Below are 17607 nucleotides of genomic sequence, written 5' to 3'. Positions count from 1 at the left end.
TGAAAAACGAAAATGGCTGTAATTCACTATTAGGACATGCCACATACATCAGGGCTTGTCCTACCTTAGGCTTACAACGCACCCTGCCTTTGGGCCTACCATAGGGGTGACTAACATGAAGTTAAGGGAAGGTTTAGGGACTGGCAAGTGGGTGCACCTGCCCAGTCAGCATGACAGTACCAGACTGCACGCTGGCTCTGCAATGGCAGACCCTAGACACATTTTACCAGGCCGCGTCTGTGGGTGGCACAACCAGTGCTGCAAGCCCACCAGCGGCATCTGTATTTACAAGCCCTGGGCACTCCTGGTGCACTTTACTGGGGTCTGACAGTAAACCAAATAATCCAATCATGGAATCCAACCAACATATACATTTTATATAGGGAGCACTTGCACTGTGGCACTGGTTGGCAGTGGCACAGTGCTCTGAGCAGCCAACACCAGCAAAACACATGAGGCACAGCGACAAAAAGTGGAAGGGAGATTCACGCCAAGGTGCCAGGTCTAACAGTATATATATATTCACTGAAAAAACCATAGGTTTCAGGCCTGATATAGTTAGGAATTAGCATTTAAAAGACCTGCGAAATTCACTGAAAAAACCATAGATTTCAGGCCTGATATAGTTAGGAATTAGCATGGTCACTGACCATGTCATGAATTATGTAATATGTGACATCATCAGCAGTGGATTGCGGGCGCGCGAGATGTAGTTAGTACAACTAACTATATCGGAGGAATTTCAATGGTTTTGTTCGAGTGAAATGTCCAGCTAACTAGAACACCCCTAAACCTATGGTTTTTTCAGTGACTTTCTAAGGTTTTTTAAATGCTAATTCCTAACTATATCAGGCCTGAACCTATGGTTTTTTCAGTGAATTTCAAAGGTTTTGTAAATGACAATTTTTTATGTATTAATTGTTATACTGATTTTTTTTTATACTGATTTACTACATTGTTTAAACTGTTTATTTTTAGATATTTTATTTTTTTAATTACATTATACATTACAATACAAAATATACTTTCTCAGAATGAATTACTTTAGTTTAAACACTTTGCAAATATGCAATAGAATTTTAAGTACAGTAGTTACAGTTGTTGCAATGGGCAACACAATTTCAAACACAAAGCAACATTGAGCTCAATGTGAATTTCTAGTCAAATGCAATTAGTTACTTTATGGATTACTTTTCTAACCACAGAACTGGATGCTAGATTCAGTCCTTGGACATCTCCTGTAAACAGTTGAGTAAAAGCGTTTTGGTTACAGTAGTTATTTTTAAGGATTATTATTGTATTTTAAAAGTTGACACTGAAAAATGTTCACATAGAATCACCAATGTTATCCTATGGCAGAAAATTCACTTAGCAGGTAAGTACTGTTACCGTTACTTTTTCTTACTCAGTGGTGGATCCTGGATCCAGCACAGATGAATCTCCTGTAAACAGTTGAAAGAATGTGTTTAAGTCATACAGATGATTTTTTTAGGAATATTTTTAGTTTGTGAAAATAGACACTTAGAAACTTTTCTACTTAAAAGCACAATTCTATGGAAGGAGTTACTGTTAAGTACACTTAAAATTACTTTTCAGGGTCAGTGCTGGTCTAAAAGATGCAGCACTGGGTTCTCTCCTGATAACAGGTGAGTAAATCTGAATTCGTAGTTCGGCTGATTTTAGAGGAATATTTGTATGTTTAAAAAATGGACACTTAGAAACTTTTCTGCTGAAAACCACACAATGGATTCCTATGGAAAGAAATACAAGTTACTGGTAAGTATGCTTGGAATTACTTTTCAGGGTCAGTGCTGGTCTAAAAGATGCAGCACTGGGTTCTCTCCTGATAACAGGTGAGTAAATTGGAATTCGTAGTTCGGCTGATTTTAGAGGAATATTTGTACATTTCAAAAATGGACACTTCGAAACTTTTCTGCTGAAAACCACACAATGGATTCCTATGGAAGGAAATACAAGTTACTGGTAAGTAAGCTTAGAATTATTTTTCAGGGTCAGTGCTGGTCTAAAAGATGCAGCCCTGGGTTCTCTCCTGATAACAGGTGAGTAAATCGGAGTTCGTAGTTTGGCTGATTTTAGAGGAATATTTGTACAATGGTAAAGGAAGGGGGCGGGGCCTGAGGTGACGTGTGCAAACACGCCCTGTGGCGCGTTTTAAGTTGGGGAATTAATTCCTCTTCAATCCTGCGGTCCCCTGGGGGCCAACTAGCCCACCAGGTACCTCCAGTATGCGTCAGGGAGCTGCGTTGCAGAGAGGTGTTCAGAGGCCACGCCCCTTTTTACAACACTCTGCAACGCAGCTCCGTGGCGCTTACTGGAGGTACCTGGTGGGCTAGTTGGCCCCTAGCGGACCTCTCGATTGAAGAGGAATGAATTCCCCAACTTAAAACGCGCCACAGGGCGTGTTTGCACAGTATCACCTCAGGCCCCGCCCCCTGTCTTCACCACTGTGCAAACGCGCCCGGTGGTGCGTTTTAAGTTGGGGGATTTAGTCCCCTTGAATCCTGAGGTCCCCTAGCGGCCAACTAGGCCACCAGGTACCTCCAGTAAGCGCCACGGAGCTGCATTGCAGAGAGGTGTAAAAAGGGGCGTGGCCTCATTACACCTCTCTGCAACGCAGCACCCTGGCGCATACTGGAGGTTCCTGGTGGGATAGTTGGCCCCCAGGGACCTCCAGTATTCAAGGGGAATTAGTTCCCCCTCTGAAAACGCGCCAGGGGGCTGTGTAGCCCCCCTTCTTTTTCGATTTGTTTTTTTTTGGGCCCTGGGGACCCCAACCCCAGGGCCTGACCCTAATTTTTATATTTGAAAAAAAAAATCGGGAAGGGGCCTCGTGGTCCCCCTCCCGAGGCCATAATTTGCCCCAGGGACCCCATTCCCCGGGGCATGGACCTTTAAAAAAAAAAAAAAAAAAAAATGTATGGAGGGGGCTGCATAGCCCCCCCTTCCTCTGGCCACTTTAAGGCCCCGGAAATCCCATCCCCTGGGGCGACCATTTTATTTTTTATTTAAGGGGGGCTGCGTGGCCCCCCTCCCGGGCCACTTCTGGCCCCGGGGACCCCATCCCCCAGGGCCTGGCCTCTTGTTGGAGACCGTGGGGGGGTCCCCAATCCCCCCACGGTCCCAGCCGGCTCCCCGCCTCCTGTGGGAGCCGGCATTGCTTTTCCACATGGGGAGCAGCTAACATGCAGCTAATCTGCTTTGCTTCATTGAAGCGAGAGCAGGTTTCCCTGCTCTCGCTTCAATGAAGCAAAGCAGTTTGCAATGGCAGGGTGGGAGCCGCGAGGCTCCCGCCCTGCCATTGCAAACAGCAGTGTCCCGGGGGTGGGCACCCCGGGACACTGCAGGAGCCGGCCCTCGGTGGTGGCGGTCCCCAGGGCCAATACAAGGCTCCAGGAGGGGGGGGCCGCACGGCCCCCCTCCAACATGTACAAGTTGCCCCAGGGGGTGGCGGTCCCCGGGGCTGAGGGGGGCCTGAGAGCCCCCCCCACATCAAATCGTTTTAAGCCCCGGGGGTGGTGGTACCCGGGGCAGTGTGGGGGGGGATTGGGACCCCCCCCACACTTTTTTTTTTTAATTATGCCCCCGGGATTTGGCCCCCGGGGGCAAATTAGAATATTCAGCGCGGGAGCCCGCACTGAAATTTTTTTTTTTCCGGCCGAAACTCGCGCTGGGTGCGCGAATCTCGCCGTTTTTTTTTTTGTTTTTTTTGTGGAGGGAACACACTTGCTTGAAAACAAAGGAGATTTGGTGACCAGATAACTGCTTTTACCCTTTAAAATGAATGTGCTGCTCTAACCACAAGGGAGAAATATCTGAAGCAGATGGCCTGATCATATCACAATAAAAAGAAGGAACCTACATATGCCCTGTTTGAGAAAACATTTATCTGGTTTTGCTACTCTTAGCTGACTTTTTACCAATATTTATTTACCAGGTAGTTATGGTATAACATTTGATACCTACTGCAGATTCCTTTAGGTTTTTTCTGGAATTTTAAATTTGCATCTTTATAATGAGATTTAGACATTTTCAATTCTTTGTCCAAACATTATTATTGTGTTGCCTTGCTGTTGCATGTGTAACATATGTATGTTTTTGAGTTAAACTATGCTGCTTGAGCAAGCTTGCAAATCAGTGAATTAGGTATTCTCCACAGTTATAGCTCAAACCAAGACGCTGACTTCTCTCCCCCATAGCTTTACTCTCCGATTTCAAACACTCTTTATCCACACATCCTTGCATACATCTGACTGATTTCTCCCTTAAACAATTTAACAAAATTATTCGTGGGGAGACTCCAGCTATATATTATCTTGTACATATTTACCCTCCACTGTTTTCAATAGTAGGTAGTTTTCATTATCCTAATTTCTGTTCACCATTTTAATGATCTATTTACTCAAATCCCTTTCCAATTGACCATATATATTCTGCGTCACAATCCATTGTATAAAGCAAAGATCTGGTCGACGTTTCCTAAATAAACTTTCAAGTGACGGGAGTTGCAGTGGTATAACTGTGGTAAGGGTGGAGCAGATACTTGCTGGAACAATGAACTCGCTGGAAAATAGTGCCACAAATGATTGACTACATATATCACATAGATATTGCGACTGAGTTCACTGTTTGGGTTAACTTTAATCTGCCGTAACATATTAAGGTTCTTGATTTGTTTATGTAAGTTGACAACTCTTGGTTTTTCTGGTGTTAATGAGGGTTGGTCTTGTGTAACATGCTATTACATTCATATGTCTGAAGCCACTATGTATGTGGATACCTATACATTAATAATATAGAGGTATTTAAAAAGTGATGCGAGTTGCAGAAGAACTCTCCTCTTAATCATAGGGTTGAATATGCAGTGCTCTCTCAGTAATTCTGTACCCCGATTAGAGCCCTCTCATGTTGAGAGCTTCACAATTTCACACTCAACTTCTAGGACAGCCAGACCCCCTCTTTCCTAACATTGAAGGACTTTACCCATATCCTTGCGGCGATGTCATTGTTTCCCACTGTGGGTGTCAATGGACCAGGGGAATGGATGAATACATTCAGATTTTTTGTCTCAGCCTTGTTTGTGTGGGAATAAGTCAGAATGATTATGGGGAGTTTTCTTGTAATTCCAGAGTAGGTGCTGTTTGTTGAGAATAAGAGTGGGAACCAGTAGATCTTCCACAACCATGTGTAGCTTATCCATTGAAGATCTGGAGTCCTGATCAGACTGGAAGACGCGCATCAAGCGGGAAGGTCTGCAGCCCAAACTGAGCAGTTATGTTGTCCATAGGAAATGTGGTTGGTTTGCTATCGGTCTGAAAGTGGGGGTGAATTGCAAAATTGCTCCCGCATATCACTGGTGTTGAATCATCATGTTTTTGTTAAAATTATTCCTAGAAAATGCTGCAAAGTCGCTTGATTCAACTGAGAAGCAACCTGGAAGATGTGAAGAGATTCGCAACAGATGAGGACAAGAAAAGATCAGAGCTGGAGGTGAGTGTCATTGGCAGGTGGGGGCCCCCTTTAATGAGTGAAGCAGCCAGAAATAAAAGGTGCATAGTATAGGACTTTCCTGTTATTAATGACTAATCCAGGGGAAGATGGCGGATGAGTATATATCCCAGAGTATGACCTACTGTAGGAGATGGGGAGCTTACACATAAAGTATCACTGCAGCTCACCGGGATCTAGGAAGGAATTGGAAGCTTACCTTCTAATGACAAATTAGTCCAATCTAAACTGGTTGGATGGAAACTCTGATCTTGAGGTCAAAGGACTCAACATCCTTTGACCTCAACATCAGAGGTCCAAGGATGTTGAGTCTGATTAATCTGCCCACCAAAGAATAGAAATGAAAGGAGGCCATGATGGCTAGCACTTGCCTTCCATCACAATCCAATTTCACTAAGGGCAAGCCAGGGTGTTACGTATAGTTAATTATTAAGTTTTACTATTGTTAAAAACCTTTTACCACTTTCATGAAGTACTAATAGGTTATCTTTTTGTTTTGAAAATTGTATAGATTATCAACCTATGAATTTAAAAAAATGTGATACCTTAATAACTTTGCACCCGTTTGAGGAATGCCGTCACACTTTATCAGACTTTTCCCACTGGTTTAATTGTGGAAGGAGTAATGTTTTGCAAGGTTGTCTGACAGGGGTGTAAAGAGAAAATGGAGGTTCCAAAATATGCTTACATTGAATATATGAAACATATACTTTTAAATTATGCACTGTGTGAAAACCAGGAATCTTATTTTATTTAAATTTGGCAGGATTACATATAATGGTGTGCACATGCCTATTTTGTGTAGTGCAGGTATGTTATGTCATTATTTTTATAAGTTTTAATGTATAATGTATTTAACGTTAGTACTATTTGTTATGGCGGTATTTTTGTAAAAATTTCGGTATTTCGCCTACCACGGTCATTAGCTGATTAGGTAATCATAAAAAAGTTAACCCCTTCAGTGCCACGCCCTTTCCCCGCCCTGTGCCGGGCGTTACATTAGCGGGCGGGGTTTATGACGAGATAGTCTCGTCATGGGCACAGCGCAACCGTGCTCCATGACGAGACTATCTCGTCATGGGCACTGAAGAGGTTAAAGGCACCCATGTTATTATGTACACTTTCACCATGTTGTGTGTTATTTCTTCCGATGTAGGTAAATATTAGGTGTGGCATTTTCTACCTAATTTTTACCACCTTAGTAAAGTGGTAATAGGTAGAGCAAAATAGTTATAACTTTCTAGATATTTAAAAAAAGAAAATAATCTACAGGGCAGCACTGGTGTACTGTTGCCCCCCAAAATATTTTTGAAAAGGTTAATGTTTGTTTATAACTTTTATCCCACTGTACAATACTGTTTTCTTTTTAAGTTAACACTTACAGCTACCTCCTGAGGCGGAAAGCCGGGAGCTTTTATTGTAGATTCATTTTAAACTTTGGTGTTGGAATTTGTATTTGTCTGTACCTCGTTCTCCTCTTGGGCACTTAGCACTCGCCTGCCCTCCCGTGCAGTTCCCGCACAGCGTCTCCATCGCTGTCCCGGGTCTGCACTCGCTCCTGCCGTCACTTCCTGGAACTCCCCAGGAACTCCCCAGGACACGCCCACGAGCGCCCCCTGCAATTGGCAACTGACTACTTACCGCGCGTCCCGCACTCGCGCCCCACACTTACAGCTACCTCCTGAGGCGGAAAGCCGGGAGCTTTTATTGTAGATTCATTTTAAACTTTGGTGTTGGAATTTGTATTTGTCTGTACCTCGTTCTCCTCTTGGGCACTTAGCACTCGCCTGCCCTCCCGTGCAGTTCCTGCACAGCGTCTCCATCGCTGTCCCGGGTCTGCACTCGCTCCTGCCGTCACTTCCTGGAACTCCCCGGGAACTCCCCAGGACACGCCCACGAGCGCTGGGCGCGCCCCCTCCCTTCCTTATTCTGTCTATAAATAATGTGCCTCCATCGGACGCGCAGCGGACGAGCGCAGCGGGCGCGCCGTTGGCGCGCCGAAGGCAAGCCCGTCTGCGCCCGTCCGCGTCCGACCGGGGCCCGGGGTCAGTCACTCTGCCCTCCCTGTTAACGCCACTCAATATTCTTCAGCTGACCTTCTCAAGCTGCATGCTGCTTGGCCGCTGGCCCCCACCATATACGCACAGCTCAACGATCTGGGTTTAGCTTGCGCTCGCAGCCTATTTCCTGAGTTAGCTGCTCATACACTGTTCACTGATCCTCAAATCTCTCCTCCCCATCTCTGCCCCCGACGCCCGTCTACTAATTTTGAACTCAAAGTATGTTACCTTAACACCCGCTCATTAGTAAAGCATCAGACAGAAATCTTTCATCTCCTTGATACTGACAGCCCCGACATTCTGTTTCTAACCGAAACTTGGTTGCATGATGGCTCCTCCCCCCGACATTCTGGCCGCCATTCCTCCTGGCTACTATATTATTCAAAGCAACCGGGCCTCCAGTAAACCGGGAGGTGGCGTTGCTGCCATCATTAAACACTCCCTCAGGTTCTCTGTTATCACTGTTTCCTGCATTCCCCAGGTTGATTGTCTTGTTGTCAGACTGGATTCTTCTTTATTCGCTCTTATTTGTGTTTTAGTCTACCGCCCTCCCCATTCCATGCCAGACTTTCCTTCTCTGTTTGGAGATTTCCTCTCTCAAATTACTATTAACAACTCCAAAATCCTAGTCCTCGGGGATTTCAATTACTGGCCTATGGACGAGAAGGAAAGCACTTGCTCGGCAGCTTTTTCCGAGCTATTGCGCAGCCTGAATTGCCGCCAACATGTCAACACTGCCACCCATATCAGAGGTCACATTCTGGATAAGGTATGGTCCTCCAATCTTGTGATTTCGGCCCTTCTCATATCGCCATGTGCTTGGTCCGATCATTTTCTCATTACCTTCTCCCTTAAAATTCCTACTCCTCCAAGCAGTCCTCTTGATTCCAACCTTTCCGCTCGTAACTGGAACAGAGCAGACATTGACCTTTTTAATAATGTACTCAGGACCTCCACCCCTTTGGAATCTGATTCTCCGGACATCTATGCTCAGAACTTCAATCTCTGGCTTGAGTCCGCCAGTGACGTGGTCGCTCCCCTCCGACGGATCAAACTTAAGCATCGCCATGACGCACAAAAATGGTTCTCTGAAGACCTTAAAGCCAGCTAATAAAGCTAAAAACATTTTTGCGATCATTGAGGAACTATCTCATTGCCAAAATCAAAAATAGTATCCAGGTACCGCCCTCTCCGTTCCCCTTCCTGTTCCCTGTCCCCCCCTGCGCAGACCTCTCTCCTTGCCCGCCCCTCACTCGGATCCCCGTTATTCTGGAAGCGGAGCTCCCCGTTCTCCTCAGCAAAGTTTCCTCAGGTTCTCCCACTGACTGCTGCCCCCCTAAGATCTTATGCAAGGCCTTCTCGGCCTACCCCGCCCCCCCTCTGGCTCTTCTGAACTCCTCCCTTATCTCCGGTCAAGTCCCTCGTCTTTTTAAGACAGCAGAAGTGGTACCCATTCTAAAAAAAACAACTGCTGATCCAACGGTCATGAGTAATTTCCGCCCTATCTCTCTCCTCCCCTACCTCGGGAAGGTGCTTGAGACTCATGTTACCAACATTCTCAGTTCTCATGTCGAGTTGTCCCATTTTCTCGACCCCCAGCAGGCCAGATTTAGGCCTGCCCACTCCACTGAGATGGTCATACTCTCCGTTATGGAAGAACTACGGAGAGGAGCCGACTCTAACATCTGCCAGGCCCTGGTTCTCCTGGATTTGTCGGCTGCCTTTGACACGGTCGACCATGGGATCCTGGTCGACCGTGTCAGGCAGGCAGGGATCGAGGGTACCGCCCTTGATTGGGTTCGTTCGTTTCTCTCCGGCCGCCAACAAGCGGTTCGCCTGTCTCAATTCTCTGCGGATAAGGTTGACTTGACTTGTGGCGTGCCTCAGGGATCCTCCCTGTCCCCCCTACTCTTTAACCTATACCTCACCCCCCTGATCAGCTCTCTCCGAGACAAAAATGTCTCAGCATTTAATTATGCGGACGACATCCAACTAGTTTTCAACATCAACTCCTCGGATCAATCTGTTGCTGACTTTCAAACCACCCTCTGCCACATCAGTAATTGGTTGGGAGCCAACCATTTGAAACTGAACCCCGACAAGACCGAGCTGGTTCTTGTCGGTGGCCCTCCCAACCCTTGGAATTCCAACTTTTGGCCCGTCAGTCTGGGTCTACCTCCCTGCCCTTCCACTTCGGCAAAAAGTCTGGGAGTTATCATTAGCAAAGACCTTGCAATGAAACCACAGATTAACGCCACTGTCTCTGCCTGCTTCTTTCAGTTGCGAAAAATCCGCCCTCCCCATTCCATGCCAGACTTTCCTTCTCTGTTTGGAGATTTCCTCTCTCAAATTACTATTAACAACTCCAAAATCCTAGTCCTCGGGGATTTCAATTACTGGCCTATGGACGAGAAGGAAAGCACTTGCTCGGCAGCTTTTTCCGAGCTATTGCGCAGCCTGAATTGCCGCCAACATGTCAACACTGCCACCCATATCAGAGGTCACATTCTGGATAAGGTATGGTCCTCCAATCTTGTGATTTCGGCCCTTCTCATATCGCCATGTGCTTGGTCCGATCATTTTCTCATTACCTTCTCCCTTAAAATTCCTACTCCTCCAAGCAGTCCTCTTGATTCCAACCTTTCCGCTCGTAACTGGAACAGAGCAGACATTGACCTTTTTAATAATGTACTCAGGACCTCCACCCCTTTGGAATCTGATTCTCCGGACATCTATGCTCAGAACTTCAATCTCTGGCTTGAGTCCGCCAGTGACGTGGTCGCTCCCCTCCGACGGATCAAACTTAAGCATCGCCATGACGCACAAAAATGGTTCTCTGAAGACCTTAAAGCCAGCTAATAAAGCTAAAAACATTTTTGCGATCATTGAGGAACTATCTCATTGCCAAAATCAAAAATAGTATCCAGGTACCGCCCTCTCCGTTCCCCTTCCTGTTCCCTGTCCCCCCCTGCGCAGACCTCTCTCCTTGCCCGCCCCTCACTCGGATCCCCGTTATTCTGGAAGCGGAGCTCCCCGTTCTCCTCAGCAAAGTTTCCTCAGGTTCTCCCACTGACTGCTGCCCCCCTAAGATCTTATGCAAGGCCTTCTCGGCCTACCCCGCCCCCCCTCTGGCTCTTCTGAACTCCTCCCTTATCTCCGGTCAAGTCCCTCGTCTTTTTAAGACAGCAGAAGTGGCACCCATTCTAAAAAAAACAACTGCTGATCCAACGGTCATGAGTAATTTCCGCCCTATCTCTCTCCTCCCCTACCTCGGGAAGGTGCTTGAGACTCATGTTACCAACATTCTCAGTTCTCATGTCGAGTTGTCCCATTTTCTCGACCCCCAGCAGGCCAGATTTAGGCCTGCCCACTCCACTGAGATGGTCATACTCTCCGTTATGGAAGAACTACGGAGAGGAGCCGACTCTAACATCTGCCAGGCCCTGGTTCTCCTGGATTTGTCGGCTGCCTTTGACACGGTCGACCATGGGATCCTGGTCGACCGTGTCAGGCAGGCAGGGATCGAGGGTACCGCCCTTGATTGGGTTCGTTCGTTTCTCTCCGGCCGCCAACAAGCGGTTCGCCTGTCTCAATTCTCTGCGGATAAGGTTGACTTGACTTGTGGCGTGCCTCAGGGATCCTCCCTGTCCCCCCTACTCTTTAACCTATACCTCACCCCCCTGATCAGCTCTCTCCGAGACAAAAATGTCTCAGCATTTAATTATGCGGACGACATCCAACTAGTTTTCAACATCAACTCCTCGGATCAATCTGTTGCTGACTTTCAAACCACCCTCTGCCACATCAGTAATTGGTTGGGAGCCAACCATTTGAAACTGAACCCCGACAAGACCGAGCTGGTTCTTGTCGGTGGCCCTCCCAACCCTTGGAATTCCAACTTTTGGCCCGTCAGTCTGGGTCTACCTCCCTGCCCTTCCACTTCGGCAAAAAGTCTGGGAGTTATCATTAGCAAAGACCTTGCAATGAAACCACAGATTAACGCCACTGTCTCTGCCTGCTTCTTTCAGTTGCGAAAAATCCGGAAAATTGCCCGATTTCTTACTACTGAAGACCTTACTTTGGCCGCCTTAGCCCTAGTCATCTCCAGAATCGATTACGCCAATTCTTTATATGTAGGCATCCCCGACTACCAGCTAAAGCGTCTGCAACTTGTCCAGAATCAGGCAGCCCGCCTTATTTTCCATCAACCTAGGCACCATCACACCCGCCCTTTGTTAAAATCTCTGCACTGGCTCCCTGTTTCTGAACGTTGCAAATTTAAGCTGGGGTGCCTTATCTTCAAATCTCTAGCTGGTCTTAATCCCGTGTTTATTTCTTCTCTCCTTCACCCTTATGTTCCCACCCGCAACCTGCGCTCGGCCCATCTGGCTCTTCTTAAAGTTCCTAAGGTCAAGCGCAAGAAATGGGGCGGCCTCAGATTTTCGGTTCTCGCCCCTTCTTTCTGGAACACTCTCCCCCTGGACATAAGATTGGCCTCACCCTACACTCACTTCAGATCCCTTCTTAAGACTCATCTTTTTCGTTCTGCTTATAACTAATCTCCTTCTTCTCTTTTTTCCCCCCCTCTTCTTTTCCCTTTTCCCTTCTCCCCTTTCCTCCTCCCCCTTCCTCCCCAGGTAGTTGCTTATTCTAGCGCCAAGAAACCGTACGGTGAACGTTGCGCTTTACAAATTTCTTTTACATTACGGTGCAACTTGTAATGTAATGTAATTTTTAGTAATTACAGCGCTACTCCGTACACTTGTTTGTGAGTACTTAAATATGTAAAACATTGAAAAAACACTTTAGCACACTATATTAATAAAATATAATGTCGTACAGTGTATTTTTTTGGGGGGGGATCAGTGCTACTCCCGCTAAACTCCGTATTTTTTTAAGCAACATATATATATATATATTCAGTGAAAAAACCATGGGTTTCACACACGTTATAGTTAGGAATTAGCATTTAAAAAACCTTGCAAATTCAGTGAAAAAACCATAGGTTTCACACACGTCATTTGAGATGTCATCAGTGATGTCATGAGTGATGTCACTGACCATGTCATGAGTGATGTAATATGTGACGTCATCAGCATTGGATTGCGGGTGCGCGAGTTATAGTTAGCTTAACTAACTATAACGGGGGAATTTCATTGTTTTTTTACGAGTGAAATGTCCAGCTAACTATAACGTGTGTTAAACCTATGGTTTTTTCACTGAATTTGCAAGGTTTTTTAAATGCTAATTCCTAACTATAACGTGTGTGAAACCCATGGTTTTTTCACTGAATTTGCAAGGTTTTTTAAATGCGAATTCCTAACTATAACGTGTGTGAAAGCCATGGTTTTTTCAGTGAATTTGTATGGTTTTTTAAATGCTAATTCTTACCTATAACGTGTGTGAAACCCATGGTTTTTTCAGTGATTTTGTATGGTTTTTTAAATACAAATTCTTATATTAAACGTGTGATTTTTTTTTTTATTTGCAAGGTTTTTTACATTTTTTTTTTTTTTTTTTACTTTATATTCTCATTAAACACTATGCTTAAATGTTAAAAATTCTGCAATATATTATTTTTTCTCATTTTTTTTTTTTTACCAAACAGGTAAGATATATTAGTATAACATAGTGATTCTTTTTTTCCAATTTTTTTTTTTTTTTTTTTTTTTTACGTGCGCGTACGGTAAGCTTACGGTAAGCGTACGTTTTGCGTAATGTACATAATATTTCTATTCTTTTTGCGTATGGTTATGCAATTTACGTAGTCGTGCGTACTGCGTACGCGGCGCGTAAGCGCATACGTTACACGCGCACGTTACGCGGAAGTGTTGGGGCGTGCCTGTTATGCGCATGCGCGCGTGCACGTGTCTTTTATACGCGCATGCGTACTTTTACCGTAAGCGCTCCGTAAGCGTAACGTACGCGCACGGTGGGTCATGTGATCAAGAAACAAAACTTTTGATTGGTTTAAAGTAGTTTCAGTTCTAGAACTCTCCTACACCACACCCATTCCCCTCATTTCTGCTTGTGATCCTTTAGGAGAAGGAGCTGAGTTGTCTTTGGGATACGATGGCAGACCAGCACTCCTCTTCTGAGAGTGAGGCTAGCAGCACCACCATCAGGCATAGAAGGAGGAAACAGAAGAGCTCTTTTATATGGGAGTATTTTACTTTTCCTGAGGGCGAGAAAAAAGTAAATGCTGCTTTAGTGACTTGCAAGCTGTGCCAGCGTGTACTTTCTAGAGGTAATCCTAACAAGAAGTATTCCTTCGGGAATCACACTATGTTAAGACACCTTGAGGATGTACACCCTAGGACACATGCTCGACATACTAGAGGAAACCCTTCAGTAAGTCGAGCAAGCACCTCCACAGCAGCTCAGCCGAGTCCATCTTCGGCAGCTCAGCTGAGCCCTTCATCTGTGGGGGCAGATTCACCTTTTTCTGGTCCTCTGGAAACTAACCATCGATTTGCGAGGGTTACAATGCGGTGCTCAAATTGCCATGGTCTAATTGTTCGTGGGGGGAGACCAGTGTTCCCCTAATTAACAACAGAATAGACAAGCACATTTGTCCTACCAGCTAATATTCTCATTCTTCCTTTCCTCTGTTCCTGCATGAACACAACGGCTCTTTTAAGAGCCAATCTTACCTCTCACCTTTTTTTAATTTTTTCTTAAAAACTTTTTTTTTTTTTACCGTACGGTAAGCGTATTTTTTTTTTTTTTTTTTTTTTTTAAAAACAATTAACACATTACAAGGTCCTTGCGGGATTAATAACGAAATACTGAAAATCTGTTTGAGGAGAAGTGGAAAAAAGGGACCATCTAATTTCTGACTTACCTGACCCACCCAAAAATTTAATTATCAATTTAAATTTAATTTAAATTGCTTGTAAAAATGGTTTTATTTTTCGAAAATTTTCTTTCTCAATCTGAAAAAAAAAGAAAAGTATTAATATTTAATAAAACATTTTATAATACAGTACACGTATTTACATATTTTCAAAAAACAATTTTTTGCCATTTTTTTGCTGTTTTCAGAATATATTGCATTTCACTATAAATCGTGAAAGCAATTGCATTCATCACTTAACAGCGGGCAAAAAAAAAATAACAATCTCAAAGATTGTTTTAAAAAAGCCCAGAATCTCTTCTCACTTAAACATAACATTATAGAAATGCAAAATATTCCCAAAAAATATCATCTAATAACAATAACTATTTCTAAAAAATACCGTCTGACAATTTTGTTTCAGAAGCATAATCACAAAAATAATATATCTCAAATAACTCCACAATACATCTGGTTACCTTTCCTTTAGGCCAAATGGTAATTTTAAAATTCTTTTTTGATTAAATTTCCAATGGTAATCCAATAAAATGCCAAAATTTAAATTGTACAGATGTTACCGATTCTCTCTAAAATTTTGGTTTCCGAAAGATTAATTAGGAATTAAATAAGTCCACAATACAATTGGTTACCTTTCCTTTAGGCCAAATGGTAATTTTAAAAATCTTTTTTGATTAAATTTCCAATGGTAATCCAATAAAATTCCAAATTTTAAATTGTACAGATGTTACCGATTCTCTCTAAAATTTTGGTCTCCGAAAGATTAATTAGGAATTAAATAAGTCCTCAATACAATTGGTTACCTTTCTTTTAGGCCAAATGGTAATTCGAAAAATCTTTTTATTTGAAAATTCCATGGGTAATCCAATAAAATGGTAAAATTGTTTTGTACAGATGTTGCCAATTCTCTCTAAAATTTAGGTTTCAGGAAGATTAGATAGGAATTTGCTAAATCAAAAGGCAAACGTTGCTTAAAAACCAATTGACAATCATTACACATTGTCCAGCTTTTTTTACATTTTAGATAAACTATGTAATGACCAGAAGTTACAGTAGGTCCATCATGGAAAATTATTGCAACTGTTACAAAAGTTTTTCCTGAAATTGATAATTGCTGTCCTATAAACTTCTTTATTAAAGTATCCAATTTTGAACCATCAGCTCTACATCGTTGCATCATTAAAATTACATACTGTCCGTATTCCTTTAAAATTAACGTTGAAAACATGTCAGATTTACACTCACCGCATTCCATGCTATGATTAGCATCTTTAACTAATTTAGCAAAAGAGACTGTTTTACTCTCTGGCAATGTTAAATAAATAAACCTTTCAGAATCAACATTAGAGCCACATGTATTGAAACAGTTTTCACAACTATGTTCCCATTTATAAGAGACACCAAACATATTTTCAATTTGTACCCCTTCTTCTTCCAGTACCTGAAGAAAATACATCAAGAATTCCTGTGCGTCTTGCTGTACATTTTGAGAAAACTGTGTACATCCTGAACATACATCTAAAAGTTTTCTAATTTCAGTAGCACTTTCTATTTTAGTTTTATCATTACTCAGCTTTTCAAAAAGGAGACTCAACTCAGAACAGAATCTTTTTCTCTGATTTACTATTATCTGCTCTTGCAAACTTTCAAGATAAAATACAACATTCAGCACTACATTAGCGTAGCAGTTGACCTCAGAGCTATTTTCAAAATGACAACCAACAACCTCTTCAACATTTTCCTTTTTCTTTTTGCTTGCAATTACATCACTCCTCTTTTTTTTTTCTCCTCTCTACATCCTCATTACAGATATTCTCAATTCTCCTTTTTCGAGAAACAACACGTTTTTCCAACACAGGATACTGACCTAAATGAGGAGCATAGGTTCTTCTTAATCTATTATACTCCTTTACACAATTTGCATCAGCACTAACTTTTGAGTCATCAAAGTCTATCATAAATAAACCAGATAATGTTTTCACTCGTGACAAAGCAACATAAGCCATACCTTCTTTGAACACAGTTGAACCAATGTTCACAAAAGCACAATCTACAGTCAATCCTTGAGACTTGTGAATAGTTACAGCATATGCTAGAGAAAACGGAAACTGTTTCCCACGTACATATAAGTCTTTCACAAGCATGAAACGAACTGTACAACGACAAATGTCTATAACTTCTTCTATCTGATCAAATTTTATTTTTAAACATTCAATTCCATCTTTTTTCTGGTAATTAATAAAACCCACAACTCTTCCCATAGCTCCATTCACTAAACCTTTTTCAACATCCAAATTTCTCCTTAAAAATACTCTACTGTTCATGCAAACATATAGATTTTTTTCTAATCCAGCAGTTTTGGAAATGTTCTTCTCTAGTGAATCCAATTTATTTTTCAGTTTGCCTGTTAATGTAATAGTAATTCTTTCATGCTGAATTTTGTCCACTGCTTCCAATTTCCTAATCTCTTCCTTTTCCAATTTCAAAAGTTCCTCATTGAATATTGAGCATTCACGTAGAGTTGGCATTAAGCAGATGACACTTTTCTTTTCTGCAATGTTCTTGTATATTTTCTCTGCAACTATTTCTTCCTTTGGGAATAAATTATGTAGCAACCGACTCTGTAATGCTTTCGTGCCAGCTTCAGTGAGTAGTCCATTTCTGATATCTTTCAGAATACTTCCATATTCTTCATCGTTTGCTTGCCTCATATTAGTAGTAAGTTCCTTGTACTCAAAGAAGGACCAAATATTTGCATTACCAATGCTTCCCAATGACTTCTTTGTGTCTTCATGTGTCACAGTATTAAACACTGGTTGTCCTTTAACTGGAGTAAGCTGTAGAAGATCCCCAAAAACTATGACATGTTTTCCACCAAATAACACGTCATAGTCTGTCCTTAGAATTTGCTGCATTCTTAAATGCACAAAGGCAAGCATTAAGTTTGATACCATGCTCACCTCATCAATAATGAGAACTTGCATCTTCTTCAATACTCTTGAAACTTCCAAGCATGCTTCTCCAGTTAGCTTGTGGTATTGTATTTTGTTCTCATGCTCCACTGGTAACATTAGCAAACGATGTAAGGTGATTCCTTTTATGTTATATGCTGCTAACCCAGTTGGAGCAGTAACCACACAAGACAAAGTTGAATCCGTTTTTTGCTGT

At 42.9% G+C, this 17607-nt stretch overlaps 1 protein-coding gene across 1 annotated transcript in view; it reads left to right on the top strand.

The window, feature by feature from the left end:
* The window catches only part of LOC146869039 (E3 ubiquitin-protein ligase TRIM39-like), a 67246-nt gene that overhangs the window by 17092 nt on the left and 32547 nt on the right, over window positions 1-17607 (top strand). Inside the window, exon 2 of the mRNA XM_085632550.1 lies at window positions 5413-5508. Coding sequence (XP_085488676.1) covers window positions 5413-5508 — 96 coding nt within the window. The remainder of the gene's footprint in view (window positions 1-5412; window positions 5509-17607) is intronic.

The sequence above is a fragment of the Triturus cristatus genome, chromosome 1_1, assembly GCF_964204655.1.
Source record: "Triturus cristatus chromosome 1_1, aTriCri1.1, whole genome shotgun sequence".
Classification (NCBI taxonomy): domain Eukaryota; kingdom Metazoa; phylum Chordata; class Amphibia; order Caudata; family Salamandridae; genus Triturus; species Triturus cristatus.
This window is presented reverse-complemented; position numbering and strand designations above follow the sequence as displayed.